This window comes from Mus caroli, unplaced genomic scaffold (assembly GCF_978045245.1).
Source record: "Mus caroli unplaced genomic scaffold, Mus_caroli_1 scaffold_2, whole genome shotgun sequence".
NCBI lineage: Eukaryota > Metazoa > Chordata > Mammalia > Rodentia > Muridae > Mus > Mus caroli.
The window spans coordinates 167,610,548-167,625,762 of record NW_028227257.1 but is presented as its reverse complement, the minus strand read 5'-3'; the positions used below and the strand labels follow the sequence as shown (position 1 = coordinate 167,625,762).

The window sequence follows — 15,215 nt, the reverse complement described above, 5'->3', positions numbered from 1 at the left end:
GCTCAGAACTTGCTAAGTGTCCTTGACATGTCTCTTAATTCCTTTGTGACTTACTTCCTCCACTTTTAGACTGGACTACTTGACAGGTGTATCAACCAGACTTCCACCATCAGAAAATAGCATCTAAATCCTTTTGTTTTGTCAAATGCTAAGAATGCTAAGGTAAAAACTTTCACTAAATTGAAGCCCATAATTTGGAGCTACTAATTTTTGTTGTACATATTTATTATCCTTTATTATAATATTGATATACTCCCAATAGCTGTGCTTAGTTGTGCTGCCACCTCACTTCTATGCCATGCAAAGCCAGAAGAACAGATGTGATATTTCTCTCCCAACACCAAAAGTAATTTTTGCAACATATATTCATCTCTATACAACATGTATACTTATTATGCTTATAATTACATACTAAATCTCATAAATTTTATTTAAAGTATAATGTTATTTATATAAAGTTTAATAATAGTCATATTTATTTAAATATTATAGCATATACTGTATAACATGTAAATGAAATTGTGAAATGAAATATATAAAGATTATATACTATTTATGATATGTATTTATGATATATGTATAACAAAATGTTCTATTCAGGAATGACAGCCTATAACTTAAAAACAGGTAGACTCAAATGAGAAAATGATCATGGAAAGAATGAATCTAACACAGAGGGAGAGGAAAGCTAACTCTCCTTTTAGGAAACTTTCCAGGGACCTGTCTTTAGCCTTGGCTATTTCTATCAATTGCCCTAGAGGATGCATAGACCAATTAGGAAAGTGTGGGTTTAGGAAATGGTCAAACCTAGTTCAATGTTTGGTTTGACCACAAATTACTTAATCTCTAATAAATACTTATCATTCCCTCCATTGTAAAATATGTTAATTGCTGGCCCATCAGGTAGTCCTGAGGACTGGATGAAGCAATCTAGAGAAGGAGGTGGTTGGTGATGGGCTCTCATTATGTTCTGTGCTTTTGTGACATATTTCTTGTGAGTAAACAGAATATGAAGTTACCAGACCAAGTGAGCAGACTCCTCTCAAGCTAGATCAAAGAGAAAATCAATCCCATAGAACTTTGAATATTTCTGAATGACTCATTGATAGCTAAAGACTGTTTAAATTTTATTGGTTCTATTTTTGCTTTTATGTTCCTGAGAACACTATATCAAAACCAACCCAATGTGGGGAAGGATGATTACAGGAAATTTATGGTTATAATAACTTAACCTGAACATCCAGTTATTGGAGACCATGCTGAGGTACATTTTACGGAGGGTGTGGCTTCAGGCACATCCAATCACTGCTTCTTAGCTCTTTTGATCCTGAATGCTTTTCATCTTATTACCTTATCTGACCACTAATTTCATCACATAGCTTGGTCTCTAAAAAACCATTTGGATATTTGCTGAAGGATAGACATTTACTCTATAGACTCAGGGCAAATGTAGCAGAGGATGGCCTAGTCCATTTCAGGGGCAGGAAAATGTTGATGATAATGGAATATGCTTTTTTTAACTTTCTTTTTTAATGTTAATTTTTTTTATTAGATATTTTCTTCATTTTCATTTCAAATGCTATCTGCTTTCCTGGTTTCCTCTCCAAAAGCCCAATATACCCTCCCCCCACCCTGCTCTCCAACCTACCCACTCCTGCTTCCTGGCCTTGGCATTCCCCTGTACTGGGGCATATAATCTTTGCAAGACCAAGGGCCTCTCCTCCCATTGATGACCTACTAGGCCATCTTCTGCTACATATACAACTAGAGACACATACTCTGGGGGTACTGGTTAGTTCATATTGTTGTTCCTCCTATAGGGTTACAGAACCCTTTAGCTCCTTGGGTACTTTCTCTAGCTCCTTCATTAGGGTCCCTGTGTTCCATCCTATAGATGACTGTGAGCATCCACTTCTGTATTTTCCAGGCACTGGCATAGTCTCACAAAAGATAGCTTTAAAAAAAAAACTTTTATCTTTCTTGCTGATCCAAAATTTAACTCCTGTCCCCTACATGATTCTGTAAGGTTCTGATGAACTATGAAATATCTGGTTTCTTTATCCCATTCATACATTCTAAACTAGGCAAATAGTCTTTTCGCTGAATCCCCAAAGAATAGCCTGAAGATAATCTTGTTAATGTTTAGCTTTTTCTCCAGAGGATAACTAATAACAGTAAAAACTAGAGACTTGCAAAGGGCAGAAATGAGCTTGGTCTAGTTCGATTTAAATGGGTTTACAGTTTCAGTTCATCTCATACTCAGACTTCTTAAAAGGAAGAAAATGACATTAACGGAGCAGATAAATAGCATCCCCTGGTTGCTTTCAAGTCATACCCCATCATCAGTTCTCCAAAAGCTACATGACTAGTGATTTATCAAAATATTCAACTGATAACCCAGCTTTCTGACTACATTTGTGCTTCTCAAAGTCAGGGCAGTTGGCAGCCTTTCTCCAGCTGCTCAGAGGTGCCTAGAGACACATACACATATTCTTAATATCAGTGAATGTTTGAAAGTACATTCTTTTATCATTGGGCTATACAATTTTGAAGTGCCTCTTAGAGTTTAAACTTGACACCAAAACTGGGGAAGATAATATAACTAGAAGCTGAAATCTCAAGGGGGCATTGAGAGTCCTCTCCATTTGTGGAGACCAGATTTTTCACCCCTGGTACTCCAGACTCTCTGCAACCTTTGCCTTTCATATCCCCCTTTAGACATTGGCCATTTTTATACCCTTGCTTACGTCCCTCTACTCCCACTGTCTACTGTTTGCACATTTGAGAGAATTTTCCCCAGAGTATGATAACAGGTCCAGAGACCAAGCACGTGTGATCCACTATTGAATCAGATCCAGTATCTCCAGAAGTGGATGGAAGGGATTCCATTCTCTTCTATGTAAAAATAATTTAACTCTATGAATTGTGAATTAATTTTGAGAATAAACTGAATATAGGTATAATACATATCAGGCACATATAAATGTAATTTCAACTAGTTTAACCAACTAATCTTTAGTTCTTTCACTAACCACTAGTGATAGAGTAACACGTATTTATGTCTGAGGCCTCTGCAAGGCCTTGGGATTTAATCAGAATTTAGCTTCTTCCTTTTTTATTAGATATTTTCTTCATTTACATTTCAAATGCTATCCTGAAAGTCCCCTATACCCTCCACCCACCCTGTTCCCCAACCCACCCACCCACCCACTCCCGATTCCTGGCCCTGGCATTCCCCTGTACTAGGGCATATAATCTTCACAAGACCATGGGCTTCTCCTCCCAGTGATGGCCAACTAGGTCATCCTCTGCTACATATGCAACTAGAGACACAGCTCTGGAGGTACTGGTTAGTTCATATTGTTGTTCCTCCTATAGGGTTCTGATTTAAGCTATAAAATATACTTTAGGATAGCCACGGTATGTTCCAGGATCTGATCTACTTTACCTAGAACAGATTATTAGAGGTGTTAATATTGCAAGCTGATCTCCTTTACTAGGTAAAAATTGAATGTAGAGAGGTTAGGGTTTTTCTAGTGCTCCATCGCAGGCAGTCGTAGCATGATGCATCACCTGCATCCTGGGTGCCTGAATTCTTCCCCTTTGGCCACATTCCTTCCTTTGTTGACCTGTGATTCATTCTGTCCGTGCTAAACATGTGTTTTCTGTATTTATGCCTTCCTCTCACCACAGCTCCAGAGTTTGACCTTGAAGCCACCTGACTCATTCTCTACATGACTCATAAGCCAGGTGAAGGAAGACAGATAGTTGCTTCCATTGTCATTATGTTTGCTGTGATCAGCAGGAGGCCAGGAGCCTGGCATACATCATCCAAAGGAACGGGTGAGATCTCAGAGCCATCTGTGGGCTAATAAAGGATGCACATTCACTCAATCCAGAAAAAAAAAATGTTCATCTTCTTAGATAATTTCAGTTTCATGGATCCTGGAAGCTCAGTACAATCATTCCTAACTTCTCTTCTTTCAGGATCAGCCACCCATGTTTTGTTGACATTAATGCGATTATGAGAACATTTTATGTCCTGGATGGATTCTAGCTCCTGGGTGCTGGCTTTGCCCTCCCTTATTCTCACATTGAACAGAAATGCCACACAAAAGGGAGACTCACTTCATTATCTATTTACTAATTATCCACTATTAATATTTCCCTGTACTTCTCTCTGCCAATGAGAAATACAAATACAAATACAAATACAAATACAAATACAAATACAAATACAAATACAAATGTAGCAAACACTCAAGGAGATGCTACACTAACTGTTGTGTAAATTACTGGCTTTTCAAAAATTAAAGCAGATGTTTATAAATTACTGCCAATTATATAATTTAAACAGCAAAGCTTCAAAAGGTGTATTTAAAGATTTAGTTAATATAAAACTAGACAGAAATATTAAGGGCTACAGTGGTCTCCTCTTTGCTTCTATTTACTTTGGAAAAGTGTTGTTCTCCAGGCAGATTGATACTCTTGGAAATGAGTAGTCAGTCTGGTTCACAGAGCAGTTATCTTCTTATAGAAAAGATGGAGTGGCTTAAATGGATGAGATGAGAAAAGAAGGTGTATGCTTTTAGCCAAGTCTGACCTTTTGGTTTTTTATTATGTTTTAGCAAGTCTGTAATGAATGATTCCAGAGTCCCTAAAACTACAACATTTATTACTTCTTCTTTTCATTCTACATGAAACAACAAAACAAAGCTGAAAGCTACTTAGACTGGTCAGGACACTTAGTTGTTTGGGCTAAAATATCTTCATGAGACCCAATTAAAAATTATAATATGTGAGCTCTCACCCAAAAGCACATGTAATCATTTAAATTATGTCTTGAGCGTCTTCAAGTGAACAATGGCATTTATACAGATAAGAAAGTGGCAAAACTATTCATATGAATCACAGTGGTAGCCCAACACAAGAGAGCCTCTGTGCAAAATTGAAGCATTCAAAGGAAAGTGGGCTTTCCTTTTAAAATAGCCTTCTGTGTTTTACATGTCACTTCACTTATACCATTCTAGTGAGGCCTCACACTGTGTCTTATGAGACCTGCTTTCAAGTTATTGTCATGACAACTAAGAAAGGTAGGTGGCAAAAGGTCTTTATGATACAATTGTCAGAATTTATGAGGAGCTTATAAGAGATAAATGTCTGCCTGATCACTCCCTTCCAGAGCTGTTTTAAGGAGGCTGGAGAGATGGCTCAGCAGCCAAGATCTCTTGCTGCTCAGCCATAAGAACTCAAGAAGCAGAATTTGGATCCCAGCACTAACATGGTCCAGCTCACAGATACCCATAACTGCATCTCCAAATCTCCAAATACCTTCTTCCTTCTTCTAGCCTCTGTGGACATCTGCATACACATGTGCATATTTACTCACACAAGCACATGCATAGAGTCATCTGCACATAGATAAATTAAATAAATCTTTAAAATAAATTCAGGAAAGCATAACAGAGAAAAGAAAATGTTTGAAATGTTCTTTTTTTTCAGGTCACAGGGATGGAGGTGAATGGACCGAGTGAAGGATGGAAATAAGAGCCCAGATGATTTATTGAGGGAAATTCCTCACATCCTTTCTGCATCTTCTCAGAGTATGGGGTTTGTCTGAGGATCCATTAGATCTCAGAACATTAATCACATCAATATTCAAGGAAAAGTAAAAACACTTTGCAGAGTCAAATAGAAATTATACGATTGAAGCAATTAGTGCAAACAGAGACCTGATTAACTGCCTTTTATTTTAAATGATGGGTGTTCCTGTATTAATCTTAGGTAGATAATTATCTTTCATGTACAGTAACCATGAGCTTGGCTCTTGTTTTTAGTTTGTCCCCACACTTAGTCATCCTTGCCATCTCACATGACTCTGAGACCACCATTTCCAGACCAAATGCCTTTTCAGCTACCTCCTAGATATCTCTGCTGAAGTGTCTGGCAGGCCTGCCAGATACAAATATGGCAAACTAAATACAACACACTTTCTGGAAAATATAGACTAAGGTATCACTGGTCAACAAATTTCACATAAGACTTCATTCTCAACTTACATCCCCTAGTAGTGTCCCATCAAGCTTTGGATGCATTTTGCCTTCTAAAGACCTTTGGGGGCTTTGGTACTTTCTATACCTCCATTTCCACGTGTGGCAGTCAAAGCCTTCTATCAAGACCTCTGTACTAAGTTCTTTTCCTAGGTTCTTGAAGCACTCCTTTTTTTTTTTTTTTTTTTTTTTTTTTACAGTCATAAAGTCAGTGCTTAGAATTCCCAAGACTCTTTACTGAAGAATAAATGGACCATAGCCAATGAGGCCTTCTGTTTGGGCCTCCTATACGTTTATAGGAAGATCAACTGTGTTTAGCTGGGGGCAGGAGTAATTTTTAAAAGCACAAAAGAAGAAGTCACCAGAAAAAGACTTTCACATCTCATATGCTCACCTATTGTCTCCCGGAAAGATACTTTCCAACCTCTTGCTGTTTGAGAAGAATCTGTCTTGAACAGCAGGGTCAGGCTGTTATTGGTGCTCTTAATAACTTGTGGAAGTGTGGAACCACAGAACTTTCCAATAGATCGATTTCCAATGCTGGGACCATCGAAAACCTCCAGGTAATCATGTGAGCAAAGGTTGGAGGGAACAATCTCAAAATCATTGAACCTGTAAAGGGTACCCCGGTTAGTACTTATGTCTTATTTTGTGCCCATTAAACCATACCTGTAGTTCTTATAAAAGAAGAATGAAAAACCTGACAACACAGTACTCAAGCTTCTCTTGGAAAGGAATCTTGTAAATAAGGTATTACTGATGGACTGAAGCCAGTATATTTTAGGTAGCTATTATAACTAATAACTGTGGTAGAAACTGGGGATATAAAAATGAATAAGATACAGTTTTCTGCTTCAAGATAATCTGGGCCTATGTTCAACAGAGTTCAATTTTTAGATATCACAATTCCATGTCTACATAATGTGCTTTGATCATATTTTTGATCCTCACTCATCCTCACTATTGTCTCTCACCTACTACCTCCATGTCCTGTTTTGATGTGTTCTACCACATTTAAAGCATGGATGGAGGTTAGCATTTTAGCACTGGCAATTGTATCTTAAAGAAACCTGAACCCTTTCAGCATATCTTACCTGTCTATAGCTCCTAACATCAAGTTTGACAAGCTGGTCCATGTTATTACCTCAATAACATGCTAGATACTTTCAGTCTCTCTTAAAATATATTATTCCTTTTTTTTCTTGTATTGTATGATGAGTGACAGTATTGTTTGATTCTTTATAAGAAAAATGCTAAGAAAAGTGGAAGAAATTCTGGTTTCATATAGTTTGGTTGTGGTCCTTCCAGTCTCTTTTCTCCTTCTTCTAAACAACAATTTAGAGTTGCTTTGATTAACAAATAAAAATAAACTTTATGGGATTAAGTTTATCTTCAGGAGAAAAGAGGTGGTAAAAGTTATTTAGGACATTGGCTTTGGGAGACAGTAAATGAGAATCCAGATTTTTATTCTTCATTTAAATATATTACCTTCGAGAAGACCTTTTGAGACACATATACAAGTACACATGTATATTTCTCATGACAGTTTTAACAGTACAATAAAACATTCAAGTAAAGTGTTGAACAAAGCTTCTCATGTATAGGAAATGTCTAACAAATGGCAACTCTTTGTCCTAACCCTTTATGTCCTCTTTGGTTTTAAGAGGGGCTTGTAACTTGACAGCTATTGTAAAATACCCCTTCACAACTGTTGAGGAATAACAAGGACTGTTTTAACTGGTGAAGCTTCTATTTTCACCCCAGTCTCTACTGGAACAGGTGTAGGGTGTAGGCTTTACTGCCATGTGGGACCCCTCTGCTTTTCTCTAGATTCCAGCTAAGCCACCATGAGAACTCATAGTCTCTGTCAGCAAGGTAGCTTTCCTGTGAACAGAGCTGAAGGGATTTTCTTAAGTAGAACCCCCCCCCCTTTTTATCACTTACCGAAGTAGTATTAATCTGTTGTTTCTAACGTGCAGACTGTAGACACAGTAGACATTGTTGGGGTAGTTGGTGTATGAGAAGGAAGGACTCTTAAGGACTCCATAGGTTCCACTGTAGATTCCACCACAGTCTGGCACAGAAGACAAAGGTACAGAGGGTGCTTATTACTCACAACATAGGCAAGTCATTTGGGGATAATCTAAGCTATTGTTTACTGTCTCCTAACAGAACTCACTCATATTGATTGTTTTTCAGATGACCTAAACCTCCTTCATTGTGTTTATAAATAAATTTGACTTCTCCAGGGAAGAGAAATGTAGAAGAATATTTTAAGGCACATGAAGGTAATAAATCCAAGACAAACCATGTGAGAGCAACAAGAAGGAAGACTTCATGTGTTGGGATGTGTCTGTCCCTTCACTCTAAGTGACAGGTTGACAGAGATATGACATGGCAAGAGGATGATCAAAGACAGCAGGCAGAACCCTACTTGTGCTCTCTTCATAGGGAAGATGGCTTGTGTTCAAAAAGCATGAGGATTTTTGGTCCACTCTCTGCTCTAACTCCAGCCATTAGCAGCCCTTTGCTAAACGGCATAATCAACAATGTAATCACTATGATAATAATGTTCCAATATTACTATTAAGGTATTGTTTTTACATAGATTTTATCTAGGAAGAATCAGATATTCCCAACTAATGCTGTTTTTCTTGTGAGCATGTTTATTTGTTTTATGATACTAAAATTATAGGATGCTTGTACATTTTGATTATGTTTCTATGGTTACCAATGAACACACTCTACTAACATAGCTCCAAGATTAGACAAAATTTGTGGCTGTTATTTAAGGCTTTTGCTTATTTGGTTTTGCCTCAACTCTGCCCATATACTGGGCAAAATCTTTTCTGTGCCAAAAGTCTTTATGCATTCAGACCCCTGGATACAGCTCATGAATTAAATGTCAGCCTGCGTAGCAAGTGCTCTATTTTACTTGAGGTTAATTACATGGTCCTTAAACGTTTATCAGTGCCCAAACAATGTCCATCTCCACACATTGCCATTATTTGAAGCCAGTAGTAATGATATTCTTAAAATAAGACTCAAAGGGGGATTGAACCGTGTTCATTATACTTTAGGAAACTAAAGGGTAAAAGAGCAGAATATACATCAAGGGCTTAATTATCCAAATTATTCAATTAGTTAATTAGTTAACTAAAAGAATAAAGCAAATCCTTTCTCTTCATCCAAGAGCATGAGAGAAGACGCATTTTATTCTGTTGGTGCAGAAAAAGCATCGGAGAATCATGCTTTTTAGTAACTGAGGGTCAGGAACTAGACACCAGCTACTAAGAACAAATCATAAGACTCTTTTCATGGAGAAATACATGTCTGTATTCTCTGTAGATGGAAGAAGTACTATATTTGAAGAGAGACTACTTTATTTCCTACCGGTAGCCATTCATGTGGTTAAGCAAATACAGATCAAACTCAGGAATGGTTTTGTGTGCCTGTTTCACTGAAGTCACCATGTAGGATAAGGTTCTGTCACAAAAACAATCTCAATTCTCAGTTTTATGTTCATAGGGTAATTTTAGCCAAATTTCAGGGGGAAATGTCAATTTTTATTTTATTTTAAAAAAATGTTTTAAAATGTATGCACATATGTATATGTCTGCTGGTCTCTGTATTATATGCATATAATACTCACAGAGGAATGAAAAGGGCATTTAAGCTGCCATGTGAGTGGTGGGAACCAAACTCAGGTCCCCTGAAAGAGAGCAGCAAGTGCTTTTAGCCACAGAGCTAAAATATTTTTAAAGAAAAATACCTACTTTTGTACCATGTGCCTAGTTAATCATATTTAGCCCTAATGTTTCTTAACCTTCAAGCTGGTGATATATGATGAATAATAACAAAAACGGCATATGTTTATTACACAATGCAAGAAAATTCCAAAGGACAGCAGCATGGTTACTCACTGGTGACTCTGTAGGAAATCTTGAACCCAAAGTCTGTGGTATATGCATCAGAATAGAAGTTGAGCAGCACTGGGCCATCCATGGTGAGGGGACGCAAGGTTTCAGAACCACATATGGTCACGAGAGGAGTGGAAGAGAGGTTGTGACCTTTGATGATATGCAAGCCATCGTAATCACAGGTTCCCGTGATAGCTGAGCGATCTACATAGAGTACACAACAACTGGCATCAGAACAGAAATGCAGACAAAATACTATGATTCTGTAACTGATCCAGAAATTACAAACACAATTAGGAAGTGGTTTTCTATTTGTAACTTCAGCTCCACATGGAGTATTTCTCCAAGAGACAAAACATGGGCAGACAAGAGAAAGCAGACGGAATTCCATAATAATAAATTCAGTTGTTACTCAGAATTCCGTTTCTGTATAGAACCATTCTGTTTACCCAGGAATTATCAACCAGAGGCAACTTGTCTCCCAGGGGATATGTGTTGTGATATCTGAAGACAAGTTTGGCTGTCTGTGGCCTCCCTTCCCCCAGCCTGGAACCTGCTTGCTCAAGGGTGGAGCTAACTGCTCATTCGTCCGGCCACGCCTACTGCTGGAACCTGCCTTTGCTGCCTGGAGGCACACACGTGTTCGTCCTGCTACTGGACCCTGAGTTACTTGGCGGGATATTGGGTTCCCTCCCCCTTCCTTTATAACTGAGTGTCTGGAAATAGTAAAATTGAGCCTTGAACAGAATGTATGTTGTCTTGGCTCCATTCTTTCTTCCGCCCCGTCTAGATTCCTCTCTTTTCAGCCTGAACTGCCATTCTCAGTTGAACCGTTCGTGTTGTGGACTGCGGGCAGGCCGCAACAGCTGTCACCTTGGAGAATGGGATAGAGGACAGGGAAGCTTTGAAACAGGCTTGAACACGCATGGGACCATACCCAAATACTGAGACCTCCTGCCACAAAACAAACAAACAAACCCCAAAAACCATGCAGTCCACAATGTCAACATTGCTGCTCCTAAGAAAACGTTTACACAGAACCTGGATACAGGTGAGAGTGACTATGAGCAGAATCTGAAGAATCCCTTGATATTTCCTGACAACCATTCCTGATGTTCACGCAGAACATCAATTTCAGGGCTTTAGTGATTGTAGATAGCTCTCTAAAACATTTTACTAATGTACTCGTTAAGTTTTAATGGAAAAATTACCACTTCATGTTCAGTCAAAGCCTGAACCTTGGGTCAATAAATTCAGTATTCTTGTAACTAAACATATTGTAAAAGATGCATCATTGTACAAAAATATTTGAAGTTTCTTATTTGTTAGAACAAACTTGTAGAGTTTGAGTTACTAGAGATGAGGTCCCAGTTCTATATTCTGAGCATCCTATGGAGAGATCTGTGTCCATTGGCAACCAATCCCTATCTATCTGAACTGTGGTCCTGGCCCCATGAGACTACTTTCTCTGTGTGTGATTTCTTTATTTTAGACTATTCTCACAAATGAAATCACAGAATATGCAATGTTTTGTGTTTGGTTTGTTTTATTCAGTCAACCACATTGACTATAAAAATTTCTTTAGCTAGCAAAAATGTATAAGATTGTTAAACTGACAGTCACACAATTCCGGGAAACATTACCAATTCTGGATTTGATTCTGCGTCTCAATATTAGGTTAATGTGCCTGATTTTTTTTTTATGAATCCTCTAAGACTTGAAAATACAGAAATATATTAATGTAATTACAGATTAATTGAAGTTTATAAATAGCTGATTTGTGAGGAAGTATGACTATGACCGTGAGTAGGTGAAAACACACACCAACTTGAAGGGATTTCTATCCTTGTTTTCACTAAACATTTAGTGTGTAGTAGCAGCCACAGCCTGACTCACACTAGCAACCTTACTGGACAAACAGCCCTGTCCTTGGAGTTGAGAAATGAGCAGAGCAGTGTGTGTGCTTAGAAACGTTGCCACTGAGGAATCTGAACATGGGAGATAATGTTCACAGAACACATATGAAAGGATATCCCATGGTGCTATTTCATGAAAGTTGAGCAGATCCTAATCTTATCCACCCACTGACTTATTCAATATGGACTGGGTGCCCATTCTGACTTGTAGGATCACTTCTCTCATTGGTTAATTTACAGAGATTGTAGATAGGTGTTTACATGCATGTGTACTGAGAATAGATGCAAACGAATACATTAAAAGCTATGGGCCTGGCCTGATGGCACAGGCCTGGAATCCCAGCTACTTGGGAGTCTGAGGAGACATTTTGCAAGTTTGAGGCCAACCAAGTCAATAGAGCAAGTTCATGGCCAATGTGAGTAGTTTAGCCAGACTCTATCTCAAAAGAAAAAGTGAAATAGGCCTGGGCACATATCTTAGTGGTAGATCACTTGCCAAGCTTGGTGTACATCCATCCCTCAGTCCAATCACCTGTGCTTGAAAAATAAGATGCTCTGTTAAAATGTAACAGGCTTCAGATGCATTTTCTTTAAGCAATTTATGTGGTGCCTATGATTTTAAAGTTACTGTATTTTTTTTTTTCAGTTCTGCCTGGAATATATAAAATGGTACTGGTATTCTTTAAAAAAGAGAGGAAGCCAGGCCTATGACCTCAGCTTCCCTGCAGACTGAAGCAGGAGTAATAGGCATGCTTGATTTACATCAAAATTCAAGACCAGCTTGGACAACTTAATAAGACCCTGTTTCACAATAAAACATAACAGGGTGTGGCTACAGCTTGGTTGTAGAGTGCTTGCTGCTCATGCATTAGGGTCCCAAGTTCAGTCCTCAGTATGGAGATAAAAGGATGTAATTTTATTTCCACTTCCATTACATTTCAGAAGATAAGGTTTTAGACCACTCTGCCTACATTTCTCCCATTAACTGCTTGATTATTTGTAGTTTGCTTGAGATAAACTGAATCCGTGGATATTATCAAAAGATAAGAGCTGAGTAATGGTAGATACATGGGTATGTAAATTGGTTCAGCCATTATGGAAAAGAGAGCTGTCTCGAAAAATTAAAAATTGACTTAAGATGTTATCCAGTAACTCTACTCCTAGGCACACACCCCGAGGAAATGAAGATCGATCTATCCTTCCATGTTTGTTCCATGATTATCCATAATAGCCAAGATATGAAGCCAACCCAAATGTCCTTTGCCTGGTGAATCAAGAGAATGACACAGACAGACAGATGAAAGAACACAACAGAATACTGTCCTGTCCTTACAAAGGAGGACATACTGTAGTTGGTTACAACATGAATAGATTTCCAAGCATTATGCTAAATGAAAGAAACCAGACACAGAAAAACTGCCCACATTCCCATTTCTCTGTGAAATCTAACAAAGCTGAACTTGTAGAGCAGAACACTGGTTACTAAATGTAAGGAAGGGAAGATATCTATCAAAGGTCACAGTACTTAACCTTATTGTGAAAAAATAATAACTTCAGAAAATCTTCTGTAGAGCCTGGAGATTATATTAAGAATGCATTATATACTTTAATATTGCTAAGAGAATAGATTACATATTTTCACAATCAAGACATTTTAAATATGTTAGTAGATATTTTAACTAGCTTCACATAGCCACAACCTATCCCTTTACCAAAACCTTTATTAAAGCCCTGTGTCAACACTGTAGATATATGATTTTTATTGGTTAACACTACTTTTTGGGGAAGAATGAATATACCTTCCAAATGAAAGGACACAAAAGTCAGGATGACCAGAGACTGAGGTGCAACATCTATGTAGTAGTTACAGTTCATGTTGTTGTCATAGTGCTTTGGGAAGTTTGGAGAGACGATGTCACCTGTAGACCTGTTGAATGTACGTCCACATCCTACAGGAGAATAAAAACCATCATCAGGATATTCATTATCACCTGTAGTGCCTATTTCATAAAAGATATACTTCCATTTTATGAAGTCTCTAGAGATACTAGAGACTTCAAATGGAAGAAGAGCACTAAGAGGAGTCTTTGATTCATAAGTCAACATGTGCACAAAATAAAAACATTTTAGAATATCATGAGGATGCTAAGTAGATATTTTGCCACACAATACACTTCAAATCTCATAATGTTTTAAGAAGATGAATTATCAAAGATTAAATATAGTTCACGTAAAGAAAGAACACAGATGACAACCTCTGAACTAATTTCACATTCCAATTTTCCCTGCCTTTGCCTTATGAAGATGCAGGCATGGACAGCCATGCCTGTATCTGACTAACTATAAGGAAGGCTATTCCTTCAGAATGAGTTGGCTTTCCAATGTTTCTTCTCTATCAAGCCAATCTTGATGTGGCTCTTCTGCTATTCCCCATCCTTCCTCAACAGTGTAAGTTACTTACGGCTAATGAAGGATGCAGAGAAGCCCTGGGCTGGCATCTCCTCAGATTGGAAGACAGCAGTGAAAATGTTTCCTAATGTGACAATGGGACTTGGAGCCACATTCCCACAGCTTGTGGCTAACAGGGTATCGTTGGTCTCCAACGTTCCTTCCCAGACCTGTTGGGGTCAAAACATGACTTGGTACTAACAGTTTTCACCTGTCAATATTTTACCATGTTTAGGCTTGAAAATAACTATATTCAATAAAAAACCCATAAGATTAAATAAGTCACATACAATCTGGAATTTTTTTTTTAGAATAATTTTTAAACCTGGCTTTTGAGTGGCTTCTCTCATTTTGGTTGCCGTAAGAAGATTGTGTCTAATTCTGTAGAGCTGGGCAGAGAGGTTTTAAGGACTGATCCAGTTACTTCTGATTGTTCTATTTTAGGTGAACTGGCCTTCTAAAGGCATTTGGCCATGAAAGCCATCTTATTTGGTTTGGTAGGAAGTGACTGAAGAAAATGAGCCAAGGATGCTCTACATACAAGGATGCTATACATAGTACCTTCTAAAGATCTCAGGGGCTGCAGGAATATCCCGATGTCTCTTAACTCAACCCTATGTGATACTGGTGATTTGTGTTTAAACTTTTGATTTTTGTCAGCCTTGCAATAAGTTTAATCAATTTTATTGGTTTTTTTACATCATATTCCTATTGTTAAATTCGTGGATTTTTATTGTAATCACTATTTTCTTGACTGTTGGCTTTGACTTTATTTTAAAATGCACACAAAGTCTTTAATGTTATCAATTCACGTTTCAACAGAGTTTTTGCCATAATCTATATACTTGATTAGTCTTATTTTCATTGATTCCCTTCTGTGT

At 37.9% G+C, this 15,215-nt stretch overlaps 1 protein-coding gene across 1 annotated transcript in view; it reads right to left on the bottom strand.

Annotated features, from left to right (window-relative positions):
* The window catches only part of Cubn (cubilin), a 222,434-nt gene that overhangs the window by 24,482 nt on the left and 182,737 nt on the right, over positions 1-15,215 (bottom strand). The window contains exons 55-59 of the mRNA XM_021155681.3: positions 14,348-14,504; positions 13,686-13,835; positions 9,974-10,174; positions 7,995-8,124; positions 6,445-6,662 (exon numbers count right to left, since the gene is read on the bottom strand). Of these exons, the coding sequence (XP_021011340.1) occupies positions 6,445-6,662; positions 7,995-8,124; positions 9,974-10,174; positions 13,686-13,835; positions 14,348-14,504 (856 nt within the window). The remainder of the gene's footprint in view (positions 1-6,444; positions 6,663-7,994; positions 8,125-9,973; positions 10,175-13,685; positions 13,836-14,347; positions 14,505-15,215) is intronic.